Source organism: Protopterus annectens, chromosome 1.part1 (genome assembly GCF_019279795.1).
Source record: "Protopterus annectens isolate FY-2018-M chromosome 1.part1, PAN1.0, whole genome shotgun sequence".
NCBI classification, from domain to species: Eukaryota; Metazoa; Chordata; order Ceratodontiformes; family Protopteridae; genus Protopterus; species Protopterus annectens.
The window spans coordinates 254,231,204-254,247,671 of record NC_056726.1 but is presented as its reverse complement, the minus strand read 5'-3'; the positions used below and the strand labels follow the sequence as shown (position 1 = coordinate 254,247,671).

General features: G+C 38.8%; 1 protein-coding gene across 1 annotated transcript in view; it reads left to right on the top strand.

Annotated features, from left to right (window-relative positions):
• Nucleotides 1–16,217, top strand: part of FAM184A (family with sequence similarity 184 member A) — a 2,724,106-nt gene extending 2,707,889 nt beyond the window's left edge. The window contains exon 18 of the mRNA XM_044086971.1: nucleotides 16,014–16,217. Coding sequence (XP_043942906.1) covers nucleotides 16,014–16,217 — 204 coding nt within the window. The remainder of the gene's footprint in view (nucleotides 1–16,013) is intronic.
• The last annotated feature ends 251 nt before the right edge of the window (nucleotides 16,218–16,468 follow it).

Sequence of the window (16,468 nt, the reverse complement as noted above, 5' to 3'; positions counted from 1 at the left end):
AAAGTGAGCAGTGATATTATGGAAGCAGCTGCAGCCCGTATTGATTTTCCAAGTCAGGTTGCCAGTTGCAGGACTAAGCCTTGTCCATGTAGCAAGAGTTTTCCAGCAAGTACAACACTCTACACATAATACTTCTTCTTCAGAACACAATACACACAATAGCTCATGTACCAGTGTCTCACCTGTCAAGCCCATAAAGGTAAACACTAAACCTAACAAATTAGTTATAGATGACTCCATCGTGAGACACATAGATGTCCTTCTCACTAGGCTGGATAAGGAAAAGGTCATGCTCAGCTGTCTGTCAGGTGCCAGGATCTACCATATTACACATGCACTCAGGTCTCTCAACAACAGGTACTGTTATGACTCTGCCATAGTCCATGTTGGTGTGAACAACATGAGATGTACCTCTCTGGACTATATGAAGAGAGACATGACAAAGCTCTCAGAATATGTGTCTCGAGCAGGTATGTCCCTAGTCTTAAGCAGCATTTTACCTTCACCTACAATGATGCCACAATACAAACAGAAAATGATTGACTTCAATAATTGGCTTAGTTTTTGGTGTCATTCTAAGAAGAGCCAGTATCTAGCAGCCTGGGATGACGTGATTGACTGACCTCAATGCTTTGCCAGAGATGGTCTTCATCTGTCACCCCTGGGATTTTGGCTACTGGCTTAAGCTCTTGCCACCCCCATAGTGCCTTTTTTAGGCAGTGTAACAAGGACAAAACTCTGTATGTAAAAATACCAACCAAAAGCAACCTCAAGCTCATGCTGCTAAATGCTAGCAGTCTTAGCATGAAACTGCACTCATTGGAAGTAGTCATCTCTCTTGAGTATGCAGGCATTTGTGCAATCACAGAGACCTTGTTCAAGGCTGTGGAGACCACCCCAGCCATACAGGGTTACACCTCCTTCCACACATTCAAACCACAAACAGAAGGCAAGAAAATGAAAGGAGGTGGTGTATCAATATTCATTAAAGATAAATACACCTCCAGACTGGTTAAACAGTATGATGCCCCAGAGATACTTCATGTGTAATTAAATGTTGGTAGGACACATATTCAAATCAATGCCAGCTACAGAACTCCAGCTATGAATCAGGGCACCCATTCTGCCTATTTGGATCAACTTGACTCTATCAAGATGCATCCAAACACTATGGTTTTGGGTGTCATTAACTACCCTAGCATTGACTGGGTGAATTACTCATGCTCAAACTCACCTGCCCAAACGTTCCTCAAATTTGTCATCTCCAATACCCTGGACCAGCTGGTTGACACCCCCACCAGGGGCACCAATATCCTAAATCAGGTGCTTGCAAATATGGGAGACCAATGTAGCACCCCCACCGTGAGTTCAACCCTGGTGAGATCGGACCACAAACCAGTCTCATTTGAAGTAACTATCACACCTGATCCCTCCCCCCCCCAGCAGCTACTAGACTAAAAACCTTCTCCAAAGCAGATTATAACCTCTTATAGGATGGTATAAATAGCTTCACTGCAGCTCTCCCCTCAGATGGAACCAGTAACTATGCTGAGCTCTACATCAATGCCCTATACAAGGACCTGTATAACTGCATTGACTCGGCAGTACCTTTTAAGACCAAAACAAGCTGTTCAAGGTACAGCAAACCTGCCAGGTGGACAACCGTCATTGATAAGCTTTACAGTAAAATAAAGTAAGTGCTGTCTAAGAGTAAGAAGGAGTGGACTTTAAACTGAAGACACTCTGTCCTCAGCTTAAATAAGCAAATACGATTTCTTGAGACGTCTTCCAAGGCAAACTTCAAATCCAAGTTAACTTCCTCAACAAAGGACCATAAGGCATTTGTTAGTTACATCCATAACCTAAAAGGTAAGGCCCAGATTTGCTACAAATTGATAGGTAATGGTAACACATATACTGATCCGGTGGACATAGCTAACCTGTTAGCTGACAGATTTGGTGAAAACTTAACTCCCCTCTCCCTGCCACACATACCTCATGACATCCCTACCACCTGTCCCCTACCTTGTATCTCTAAACAACAGGTTGTAAACGCCCTCTCTAAGGCCAAAAACACAGCATCAATGGGACCTGATAACATCCAAGGCTGCATCATACATTGGTTCAAACAAGAATTAGAATCACCGTTGGGTACTCTTTTCAATCACAGTCTAAGCACCAGCTTAATCCCAGCTGAATGGAAAACAGACACCATTATCCCATTGCACAAAAGTGGTTTCTACTGACCCCAGGAACTACAGACCTATCAGCCTGACTAGCCTTATCTGCAATGCCATGGAGGCAATCATCATGGACCTTATCAACAAAGATATAGGTAATCTCCAAAGACTAGATCCTACCCAGTTTGGATTTGTCAAGGGGGGATCATAGTTGTTAAATGTGGTGGACTTCTTCAAGACAGTCACCGGGGCCCTGGATGAGGGGAAGCCTTTGCATACAGCCTACCTAGACCTAGCCAAGGCATTTGATACTATCCGTCACTCAAGTATCATTGACAAACTCTCCCAGCTAGATATCAGTGGGTTGCAAACTGGCTAACTGATAGAACTCATACAATAAAAATAGAGGAATCCACCTCCAACAGCAGACTCATAACTAGTGGCATTCCACAGGGATCGGTCCTGGGACCTCTACTGTTCAGACTCTATTTCTCCAAAGTACAAGCTAAAACCAAGGGACTGACAACTGCAAACTGGGTGCAGTCATAGAATCTCACAGTGATGTCAACATCCTTCAAGAAAGTTTTACGCAAGCAAATGAATGGTGCCAAAGTCATGGCCTCAAACTCAATGCAAAAAAATATATTATCATCCCTTTCAGTGATAGTAATGTTTTTGCAAATTACCACATCAATGGCAATACCCAAGTATGCACTCAGTGGTGAAAGATCTGGGCACTCAGGTTGACAGACACCTTGCCTTTGATCACCATGTTTCCACAGTGGTAAGAAGGGCATTCTGTATGGCTCATCTCATAAGTAAGAGTGTACTCTTTACTCATTAGGCCAATAAATGAGTACAATGCCCCTTTTGGTATGTACCTTTCAAAGCACCTGCAGCAATGGGAGAGACCACAAAGGTTCCTCACAAGGAAAATTCAAGGTCTTCAGCAGCTATCCTATGTGGATCCACTTAAATTACTGTCAGTTTATTCTGTTTAATATCGACTACTCAGAGGCAATCTCTAGCCTTGCATATAAAGTGATCTCTGACCCTGCTTTATTGGAAATGCTGCACATCTGCAAGTCAAATGGCACACGGGTTACTCGCTCTAAGGACCTAAACCTGGTATGTGACATCAATAGAACCTCCTGGAGGAACATATTTGTCTCCCAGAGGTTACCACATCTTTGGAATAGACTCCCACTTCCTGTCTAACAGAGCACCTCAGTGGCCCTCTTCATACGCAGTCATCACAATTGGATGAGTTCCTGTAAATTCACCCCTGGGTTCTACCTGTGTCCATCTTGGACAGGGGCAATAGGTGCTGTTCATGGTGACAACAGTAAATTTAGCTAGGTTTGTAAGGGCCCTTAGGCCTTTAGCTTAGTATCTTCCTATGATCCTATGATCCTATGTGTTGGTTCAGGTTCCAAGCTGCCTCAGAAATACTATAGCAGAACAGCAACAGATCAAAGACGTTTGACTAGTTTGGTTACACTAACATCTAGCATAGGTTGTGCTTCACAATTGACTACAAAAAGAATACTTGAAGGCGGTAATAAAACACATTCCCCTTTGTCCTTTCTATATACTGTTTGAATTTGACTATTTTGTTACTGTAATGACCCATTTTACAGTGTCATTTTGCAACTCTATTTTATCTCCAGTTTCATTGTTTTATGCTGATTGCAGTGCTTTAACTAGGGTCTTATAAAAATCTCTATCACTAAGAACTTGTAAAACTGCTGAGGTCAGTAGATGTGGACTGCCTCAAAATGTTAATGCAGTGATAACTATTGTTTATGGACTTTATGCAGAAAATAGAATGAATTTCGGCAGAGACATCTAAATGTAAGTGCACTCTTTATTGTAGCAAATTTATGAGGACAGAATTTACTAAATAATGACAAGCATTTGAGTTTCAACCTTCATATCCTTCAGAAGATTCATGATAAGACAATACCTTTTATTCTAGCAGTTTATAAGTTTGTGACAGCAATATTTAAAGTTTGTCCCTATCTTGGGGGCTTTGTCCCACCATTATTTTTGGCTTTGCCCACATTTTCTGTGCTAAGAGGTTGAGAGGTATGGTATGCACGTGTGTGTGTGTGTGTGTGTGTGTGTGTGTGTGTGTGTGTGTGTGTGTGTGTGTGTGTGTGTATGTGTGTATATGTGTTTGTGTGTAAGAGGTAGGTATCAAGGTAAGCGCATATCTCTCAACTGCCCCTGATTTTCAGGGTCATCCCTGATTTTGACTGAAATTTTAGCTCTGTCCCTCTTAATTCCACCTAAAAGTAATGACTTTTGGAGAAAAGGTAAATAATTATACTTAATAATTACAATAATTAGAGTTACAGGCTTCTTTTACTTTAGAAAAATGCAAATTCACTCATGTTCTGTTATTTTGCCAATGTCTCAAGTTAATAATACTAATTAAAAGTGTCTGTGATTTTTTTCTGGATTTGTCCTTGATTCTGTTGGGATTTATCCCTTTTAGGTTGAAAAATTTGTGTGTGTGTGTGTGTGTGTGTGTGTGTGTGTGTGTGTGTGTGTGTGTGTGTGTGTGTGTGTGTGTGTGTGTGTGTAAGACGTAGGTAGGTAGCATACCTCTCAACTGTTCAGATCTTTGCAGAATATCCAGATTTTTGCACCATATTTTTGGTATGATCATCATAAAAATGAATGCAGTATCAGACTTCATATCCTTTGGTATACAACACTCAAACAGTGATTGTTTTAATTGGTTCCTTATAAAATTTTCTGTCTTAGCGGTCCCCCCCCAAAAAAAAAAAAATTGCCTGTTTTCACTGGTTCCTAAGTATAAAAATGTTGAAAACCACTGCTGTTGGGAATTTTTAAATTTTACCAACAAATTATAGTCTGAGAACATGTGCTTCCAGGATATCACCTTTTCCCCATTATACCTTCAACATTTGCAACCTACCTGAGGAAAAATTATTTGGAGTCTGCCTGGGGTATAAAAGTATCTATACAAACACTTCTGGGCAAAAATCCTAAATCTTCTATCTTTGTTGCATATTTGAGAGCCATACATATGTCCTCCTAATCTCTCCTTCCAATTATTTCTGACCTCTTCTAATTGATACTTATAGTTATCATACAATATTTATATATCCTACAAATTATTCCTTTTTTAATGTTACCTTCTGCACTAGAGTCAATGAAAAACTCAATTTCTGCAGGTGTTTTATTTAGGATTCCCCTCAGATCTCATGATGTTGACCAAATAAGAAAAGTCCTAAGAGGCAAACACTTAATGAATATATAGAGGAATAAAGCAAAGGGACCTATATTACTGAATGATTAATGACTGTCCTAACAAAAATTCATCTTATCTGAATATTCTGCCATTTGGTATAAATGTATTTAATAAAAAGACAAAAATTTGCTTGCATTACATAAAAAATACAGATCTGTTCTTTATATAAATTACTTATAGTAGAGAATGATTTTTTTATGAAATCAGATTTTAAAAATTTAAAGGAAATTACTACAAAATGCAGGTTCTCCAGAAAATAATTCCAAGGAAACAAATGGATGACTCACTTACTGAAATAACAAATGTGCAAAAGATGAGTCAAGACTGTGGATATATTGATTTTATGTACAAAAAATGTATGAATCTCATATTAAAGAAAAAAAGTATATAAATGCTTATTGTATGTGGTATACTTTGAATAAAGGAAATAGCTATTAAATATTTTGGAAGTGAATTCTTGGGATTCAGAAACAAGGAACACAATGCACTAGGTGAAATAGCATGATGAGTGGCCAAGTATAAGGTGGAGTTGATTCGGAGACCAAGACTGTCATCGCTAGAGCATAGAACATCATAATCAGTTTACTATGCAAATAATTATACACTTAGATGGAAATAAGCAACATAATTAAAGTGAGGGGCACAGAAAATGTGAGGGTAAACGGTATGGCATAGTGATTCACAAGTGTATAAATATACCAAAATGAAAAGTGTCCACCACAGTAGCTGTTTGCAATGAAATCCTGGTGTTCAGAAACAGACACCAAAAAACATGCTAGTGGTAGCTGATGGTTTGACAGGTATGTATATGCACAAGGCTGTTCTTGCAGCTGGTAGCCACAGAGGTGTGCCTCATCACCTGCTATGCCATCTGACCTCACCCAATTTCTCCATGACATAAAATCAGTTGACCACAACCATATGGACAGATGCACCATGCAAGTGCTGGCAGGGATGTGTCCTCCTCGTATCCAGGATAGTGGGATGCATAGAAGACTCATCCCTATAGACACAAAAGTACTTATAGCTTTAGGAATACTGGTTACAAAGACTTCCCAGTGACTAACAGGGGGACGCAGTGAGTGCTCTCCCAGGCATTTAACTCAAGAATACTACACCAATTTATTGATGCCATGTTAAAGTATGTGGAAGAGCATATGTGGTTCTATGTACCACAGATGGCAAAATGATTACAATGTGGGCATTTAATGAACATTTTACTGAGCTGCTAGGAGCCATTCACTGCACTGACATTCCCAGCAAGGCCTCACTTGAGGAACAAGGACAATGGTATAGGAACTATAAGGGATTGCACTGTGTCAGCTGCTAGATAGTTTGCAATGTAATGGTACACTATACAATGTCTAAGATATCTACTCAGGCAGTGGCCAGAATTCTTACATCTGGCACATGCTCAACTTGCATCAGTGATTTGTGTGAGGTTATTTCTTTATTGATGAGGCAGTATTTGTCCTGGAACCATAGTTAATGACACCAATAAGAAACCTATAGACAGTGGCATCGAATGCATATGACACTGACCTCTCATAGACCAGTATCATCACTGAACATGTTTTCTAAGTGATGATGGTGTGTTTCTGCTGCCTAGATATCTCTGGTGGCACCAAGCAGTTTGATCCAGAAACATGCACTGAAATATCTGCAGTGTGTGCAATATTACAAAGATACATGAGAACTACATAGTCCATTGCAATCACACTCCTGTAGCCACAGTTTAAAATGGATGCTCCCTGTGAAAAATTACTTCAGACACTGCATACATTTCCACTCATCACACAAACATCTATCAAGTAACAATATCACACAAGAGATTCTCCTGGTTGTTACCTACACCCATGCAATACATATAACAAAAAAGGGAAGTTGACATCATAATGCCCACAGTCCCTAGCCTGACTTCAGGGCCTATGTGCTCCACTTTCTACAAAACACACCTCATACCTCCATCTGTGACACTTAATTTACAGTGGTCTCACACTTCATTACATCTTAACAACCCCTGGCTATACACATCTGCTCTCATTCAGTATTCACTTATTGTCAACTCATTTGTCATTCTGTAATGAAATATGTTAATTGACATAAGCTATATATCTGTAAAAGCAGTTTTCTAACATTGCAGACAGCATTCCCAGCTTATATACCTCAGGTTCAATGTTACAAAAAGTTCAAAGCTGGAATTTGGGATCCAAAAAAGTTCACTCTATAATTCTACTGAAAGTATCAAATTCTGTAGTACAATGTGTACACTAATGTCGGTGGTTGTTTTTATCGTACAGTTTTAAGGCTTCTTGTGTGGTACTAATGTTGTTGAGACAATTAGTGAATATCTCTGAACTGCAGGCTTATTTCAATGTATACATGATCAAGACTCTGTTACGAGGTTCATTCCTGTTCATGCTGTTATAGTGAAAAAAAATAACTTCAGACAGCACAGTTCAGCAGAAGAGAATAGTCTTTTTTACTGCAGAGAACACGTGTGTGAAACAAAGCAGTCAAGGTCTTGTCTCCCCAAACATAAGAAGCTCCATTTGTTTACATTGTTTTTAACTATAAAACTTAATAAACTTTGTCTATTAAATGATAGCAAATGACAAATTAAAAGCAAACACAGTTGCTTTATTTTTGCTAGACAAGAATCTGGACAATAGCAACATGGTTTCAAATAGGTGGACACTTTTCACTTGTTATCAAACACTTGGCATATGTAATTTATTTCTGTCCCTGACATACACAGTGATTATACAAATGCTTTGCAAATATGTTTTTATTAGAAATAAAAACATCTGTGCCTTGATAGAATAAAATGACAGCTTGAACATTTTTCAGTTATACCCCCCAAAAAAAGATTTTCATACAGCCTACTAAAATCTTGAAATACATTTTTTTCATTGTTTTCCTCCTTATAACTTCTTACTAGTCTGGTCTGTGGCAATGATTCTTTTCTATTGTTAATATGAACATTTTGCAACTTGATGCTTTTTCTGAATTCTAAAAGTCTCATAATCAACATTTTGCACATAAATAAAATTATTTTTAGAAGCATTATAATGATAGCAATGAACAACAACAACAAAAAAATTAAAATACCTTCTCCCCAACCAGAAAACAAATTGCTTAACCATGCCCACTGAGAATTTTCTGTTTTTATTAGCAGCAAGCAATTCTTCAACCTTTTGTATAATTTGTAGGTGACTACAAATAGCATTTGCCTTATCTGGAATAAATAAGCAGCACTCTGTCTGGATGAGGGCACACATACCACCCTTAGAAGCAAAGGTGAAGTCAAGTGTCATTCTGTTTTGCAGTACCACATTCCTCATCTCAGTAATTTCAACTGTAATCTGATTTATTGATTAAGAAGTAGCATTGCTTAATAATTCTAATAGTTAGTGTAGCTTTCTTAATTCCCATAATGATTTCATTGCCCTATAAGCAGGTATAATTCCTGGTCCAAAAATAAAACCATCACCAAGATTCATGTGTGCTTATCCTTTAAATGCAGTCTTTTCTACAATATGATGATAAACCAAATAAGCATATAATTTCCTGACTGGATTTTTAGTGTTCATTGTCTCCATCTTGCTGTGCACATTACAAATCCTTCCATTAGACAATGTTTCTGTATGTTATATACCTGGAATGTAATGTAATTTAAACTGGCCTATGTAACAGCATATTTATATCTATAACAAGTATACTCTTCTTCTTCTTCTTTTGGCTTTTCTCAGTTAGGGGTCACCACAGAGGATCACCTGTCTGCTCATGATTGGCAGTAGAGTTTTTACGGTGTCGAGTTGCCAGCCCAGCACCCAACCTTCCATGGAAGGCGCACACACGCATGCCTAGGGCCAATTTAGAGAGTCCAATCCACCTACAGCATGTCTTTTGGGATATGGGAGGAAACCAGAGCACCCAGAGGAAACCCACGTGACCACAGGGAGGATATGCAGACTCCGCACAGAAGGCACCCCAGCCGAAGACTGAACCAGAGAACCTCTTGCTGTGAGGCGGCAACATATAACAAGTATACTCTTAATCCCCACAAATATAATACAATTCAAGCAGTGCTATCATACCCAACCCCTAGCCCCATTATATATTTTCCATGTAAAATTGCAAGCATTCCATTTGACAATGTGTTCTATTTTTAATGTAACAAATATATCCTTTAGCAATCATTGATAACTGAAGTGGAAATACTGAAAAGGAGGTAACATTGTGTTTGGCTTTTCAATTTCTAATTAAAAACATGGTATGAAATGCTGAACCAACTTCTTCATCAGTTACTGGCACTGGAGTGACTAAGGGAATATTCTCATCATGTGCACTGGGTATATGTGAACACACCCAACAGTCACTAACATTTATAGTCTTATAGCATATGTATATAAGACAGTAGAAAAAGTATTGAATTTAAGATACCATGCTGTGGTTCTTTGTTTATTTTTAACTAAATGTCTATCACTGATTTTTGCAAAGCATTTATCTCTAAAAAAAGATTGCTCAGTACTTACAGTTCCAATGACTCCATATGACAGGAAGAAATGCAGCAAAGTAATGATAAAAATCACTACCACTCTCCTGATAATGAGTCCATATAAATATTGAGCAGGTCAGGACTAAAGAGGTGTTTTGAGAAGCTGCAAACAGGGATGATGGATTGTTCTTTTGTAGTCCATATAAAATTGATTCTCAAACACACTCCATTTGGAAGTTTCTGCTGTCTGCGACTTCACATGTGATTCTCGGTCACCTGATTCACTGCCTGGATCTTGGGTTAATTTTTAGTCATTGTCCATTAAACATAATGTCACTGAATCATTAATCCTCACTTCTGACTTTAAGGACAATGAAAAATTCATTGTTCTTGAAGAACAATCACTAAGTCTTATCTCCGACTAGGGTGACATCATTGAATCACTGGATTTAACTTCTGGTTATAACCACAATGGCATTGTTGAAGAGTCTCTAAGCTTTGTTTCTCCCTGTTTTTGTCATCTGGTACACTTTGTGATTGGTTCTAAAAATTTGAAAGGAATGACACTGATGTCATCTTGTCAATGTTTGTCACTAGGGAGGGACTTCTTGATGTGTAATACATGCATCCAGGTAGGTAGTCCTTCACATCTGATTGCAGTGGTGGTAGTAAGCAAAACTGCAAAGGGTCTTTCCATTCTCAGTTGTAATGAGTGTCAATGTGGTGAAGGATCTAATGAAAATGGTATTACCTGTATGCAGGAGGCTGTTTCTGCACCTGAAAAACTTGTCTATGGTGGCACTGCAGGACAGATTCGAGACACTTGCAATAAACAAAAAAACAAACAAAAAAAAGGATTCATCCACATTTTGTAACTCTAAATTTCTAGGTACAGTTGTGGCAAGCATTATCATGGATCTCACTGAGAGAATCTCATGAGGAGAAAAATTTCTAGTACTTTTAACTGCAGTTCTTCTACTAAACAATAATAGGGCAAAGCCTCTAGCCATTTAAAACCAGTTCATAGGTTCATAGGTTCATACTAGGCTATCTGCCCTAGGGCATTTATAAGCCTAGCCAGAATGTGTTTGGCTTTCACCACCCATTTTAAATTTATTTTGCTATGCCCTTTTTCGAGGTTAGTATACTGTGCCTCTGTCTAACAGTGACACAGAAGTGATACCCGGGGTAAACCTACGATCTCCCATCCACTCATCAAGATTCCTCTTGAAGAGAGTCAATGAGGGACTCTGCCAAACCTGGACTGGGATTTTATTCCAGAGTGAAGGGAGCCTCTGGGTTATGAATCTGTCCCTCCAGCATGTCCTGTTTATTTCAGTGCTGAGGTTCAAGTCTCTCGAGCGTGTAGCTCGATGGGATTTGGATTTTCTGAGGTGCAGCATGTCCATTAATTCCGGGTTGGACATGGCTTTATACGTCAGGCACAGATCTCCTCTGAACAGGCGGTATGCCACTGAGTAGAGCTGGAGTTTCTTTAACTGGGCAGCATATGGCACCTGTTTGAGCCCTTTGATCCTCTTGGTGAGGTACTTTTGGGGTCTTTCCAGTTGCTGCAGGTGTCTGGTAAGGTACATCCCAAAAGGGGCATTGTACTCAATTATGGGCCTGATGAGGGATGAGTAAAGAGGCACGATGACCTCCCCTGATCTAGATGTGAATCCCTTCATGATTAGGTGGGCTATATAAAATGTTGTTCTAACCACTTTGGCCACATGGTTGTCAAATGAGAGATTGCTATCAACTTGGGTCCCCAGGTCCCTAATTACTTCTTCTGTACTTAATGGATTACCACCTATGTGGTAATTTGTGGCACTTTGTTTTGCCAAAGGGGATGACTATACACTTTTTGGCATTTAGCTTGAGGCCATGGCTCTGGCACCAGTTGTCTGTTTCTATGAGGCCCTTTTGGAGAATGCTTGTGTCGGCTGGAGAGTCTATTATGGCGCCCAGTTTGCAGTCATCTGCGAACTTGGTCAGCCACAGTCCTTCCGTGTTGGCCTGTACCTCCGAGAAATATATACCGAACAAGAGAGGTCCCAGGACTGAGCCTTGTGGGACACCACTTGTAACTGGTTTGGAGTCAGACATGGCTCCAGCAATTCTAACCATGTGGGTTCTGTCCTTGAGCCAGTTTGCAATCCATCTAGTGACATAGGGGTTTATATTTAAGCTGGTGAGCTTATCTATAATGCCCGAGTGGTGTATTGTATCGAAGGCTTTAGCGAGGTCCAGGTAGGCAGTGTGGACCACTTTCCCCTCGTAAATCACCTTGGTGACTGTTTCAAAGAAATCAACCAGGTTTAAAAGGCAGGATCTGCCCTCAACAAAGCCGAAGTGGGTAGGATCCAGTGTCTGTAGGTCCCCAATATCTTTATTTATGAGGTCCATGATGATCCTTTCCATAGCTTTGCAGACTAAGCTAGTCAGGCTTATGGGGCGATAGTTTCCAGGATCCGTTGAGGCACCACCTTTATGGAGAGGGATCACTGTTGCTGTACGCCACTCTTTGGGCACATATCCAGTAGTAAGGCTGAGATTGAACAGTAGTTTTATGTTTGGGTTTAGCTCTTCTTGGAGTTCATGTAGGACGCACCCCGGGACACCGTCTGGTCCCATTGATGCTGTGTTTTTTGCTTTGGAGAGGGCGGCTCTTACCTGAGCATCTGAGATGTCAGGGGGGCAGCACTCTGCTGGGATAGATATTTGCCCTTTTGGTGGGGAGGGGGGGAGAAATTTGCGCTGAACCTGTCAGCTAGGATGTTGGCAATGTCTGTGGGTTCAGTGTATTTTTTGTCATTTTGGACTAATTCTGAGCATATCTGGGAATTACCACCCAGGTTCCTAACATAACTAAAGAAAGCCTTGTGATTATCCTTAGTGACCTGTGCAATTTTTCTCTCGAAGCTGGCCTTAGACAATTTTATGAGTGCCCATAGTTTTTTGCTAATACTGATCAGTAATGCCTTCCCTTTTTGGGATTTTGCTCTATCATTTAGTAGCTTCCTCCTTCTATTGTATAGTTTGGGGTCCACCAGACAGGACGTCTGCATTTGGAGAATTGGGTCTTGGTTTTATTCGGGATCGCATGATCCATGCATTCCTGAAGGTGTTCATAGAATGCGTTTATAAAGGATTCTGCGGTCTGGGCCGTATTTTCCACAGGCCCGGGGGCTTTGAAGGATTCCACCTCGGTTTTGAGGAGTGTGAAATTTGCTTTAGAGAAGTTTTTCACTGTGGTTTTCTGGGCAGGGGATGGGGTCGGGATGTGAATATCCAGTGAGATTAGTTTATGGTCTGATCTTACCAGTGAGGGATACACTTCTGGTCTGGAGCATAGAGTCCCCATGTTGGTGATGATCAGGTCCAGTATGTTTTCCTGTCTTGTGGGAGTGGTAACAAGTTGTTCCATAGCATTTGAGTTTATAAATTCTAGGAACCTTTGGGCTAGGGTGTTGGAGCTAGAGTGCAAGGATGTAGCTAGCAAATTAAGGCTGGTGCCAGGCAAGCAAGTATGATTGTCCCAAAATGAAAAAAATTGCCAGCACCCTGGAAAGTCAAACAATTAAATTTATTTTAACTTCAAAAAGCTCACAACTAGACCGGTTTCAGCTCAAGGCTTTCCTCAGTAGTACATTGAAATGATTGGATAAAGCTCTTATATAGCTTCAAGTAAATCAATTCATGACCTCATTTCCTGTAATTAATAAAACAAAAGAATGTTATAGTGATGAATCACAAAGTAATGCAGTCTTAAACTAACATGCATCTATACATTGATTATATATCTAAATATCAAATATGTATAGCATATATATATAAAATAAAAAATAATTTAAGCAAAATAATGTGGAAAAACACAAGAAGAAAACAATGGATGAATAAATGTTTATACAATAAGAAATAAAATTACTTACTGCAAAATCATAATTTATCATTTAAGCCTGGGGAAAAAAGTCCCCCTAGTTTGATAATCCACCTTCTCTCTTTTGTGTTAAGAATATCGTGCCATCCTGATTTGAAAGAACGATCCCCCAAAATTCTATCAATGATTGTAAAAGTGAATCTTGCAGTAGAATGTTTCATTGTGTGTTTGTAGAGTGCATTGGTAATTCTGTGGTTTCTAATGTCCCCCAAATGTTCCGAAATTCTGATGCGGAATTGCCTCGATGTCTGGCCGATATAAAAGGCCTGACATGTGCAGGTGGCTAAATAGACTATCCAGTCTGAGCTGCAATTGCCAAAGAAGTTGATGTCATATACCTGACCTGTGTTTTTACTGGTGAAACTTGTTGTTTTGAAAATGCAGTTACAAAAACAAGATTCACTTTTACAATCATTGATAGAATTTTGGGGGATCGTTCTTTCAAATCAGGATGGCACGATATTCTTAACACAAAAGAGAAAAGGTGGATTATCAAACTAGGGGGACTTTTTTCCCCAGGCTTAAATGATAAATTATGATTTTGCAGTAAGTAATTTTATTTCTTATTGTATAAACATTTATTCATCCATTGTTTTCTTCTTGTGTTTTTCCACATTATTTTGCTTAAATTATTTTTTATTTTATATATATATGCTATACATATTTGATATTTAGATATATAATCAATGTATAGATGCATGTTAGTTTAAGACTGCATTACTTTGTGATTCATCACTATAACATTCTTTTGTTTTATTAATTACAGGAAATGAGGTCATGAATTGATTTACTTGAAGCTATATAAGAGCTTTATCCAATCATTTCAATGTACTACTGAGGAAAGCCTTGAGCTGAAACCGGTCTAGTTGTGAGCTTTTTGAAGTTAAAATAAATTTAATTGTTTGACTTTCCAGGGTGCTGGCAATTTTTTTCATTTTGGGACAATCATACTTGCTTGCCTGGCACCAGCCTAACTTGCTAGCTACATCCTTGCACTACAGTTTCTTTCCTGCTGGCTGTTGGCGTCTGGAGAGTCTTCAATTTTGGAGTTGTACATTTCTGTGTCTGTAGAGGTGGATTCCTGCAGACAAGAATCGAATTCCAGGCTTTTTTTCCTATTCTGGGATGTTAACAACTAAGTATTCATCTATCTTTTTGGGTTTCTATGTGGAAAATAATTTTTCGTCATAATGCGCTCTTCATGAGGTCGACCGCACTTCAATTTACATCAATCGTACTTGCGTACTTATCAAGGAGCGTTTTTCAATTTGAGAAAATAATTATTGCTTTACAGACTACTACGGATATGTAACATCATTATTTCTATCTCTTGGGCTTATTTCTTCTTGTGTGCAGCGCCCTTCCTTTCTTCATATTGGGCAAAGAAGATCGTATTGGAGGCCATATTTCAACTTGGAGAACAACCAATTGAAACAGGTACTGTTTTGTACAACTTTTGGTTTTTTCAGCTCAACAAAAGGTAACTGAACCAAGAGGATTGTTCTAAAAAATAGCGCCATAACTTTTGGGCATCATATTCACGTAAATTCGTGATTTGGACATTTATTAGAAATACAAGACGCCATACTTCTTCTTGGAGAATAACCAATTCAAACAGGTACTGTTTTGTATAACTTTTGGTTGTTTCAGCTTAACAAAAGGTAACTGAACCAAGAGGATTTTTCTGAAAATAGCGACATAACTTTTGGGCGTCATATTCACGTTAATTTGTGATTTGGACATTTATTAGAAATATAAGATATTACATTATAGATTATTTTTCTCAGCGCACTTGATTATGTATGGTACTTTTTGACTTTTTATATTTGGAACCAGTTGGATTATTTCGGAGGGGCCACATTTGAAGAGTTCTGTTTTGACGAAGTAATAATATCGTGCGGTATAACACTTGGGCTTCACTGGCTCAACGGTCTTGATATACGGATTGTACAGAAGTGTTTTTTTCACAATGTGCCATCTTTAAAAACGCGAAGGATGTTTTTTTCTTGGACATTACATTTATAAGGGTTGGCGGGCTTTTTAGCTCAAACAACAATAATGGACATACCATTTTGATTGCTTATACTTGTGTTTTACATATTTTAGGTATTTTTATGTGTGATTTCTAGTGCTTCTGGTATCACATATACTTTGGCAGAACAACGGTTTACATCGGAGATACATTTTGGAGTTGCGATTAATACCACAGGCTTCATTCGCTGGATATATTTCATGGGACAATTTTCCAGTTGGTTGGAATACAATACAGATTTGTGGCACCTTTATATTTGGTCAATTGTGGCCTTATAAAAGTGCATGGATCCATTATATGGATTTTGATTAACATGAAAAATTCTGTATTGATGTTGTACCTATGATTACTAGCAATATCATTATTTATACTAGTTTTGATTGATGGGATCTTGCATGTTTAATTTTCTGGTTGATGTCTCAAATAGGATATAATTCTGACACGTGTATGGCATTTTTGTATATTAACCTTTTTGATGTTCACATCTAGGTCCATTCACACTAATTCCTTGCTTTGGTTATCTTAGCAA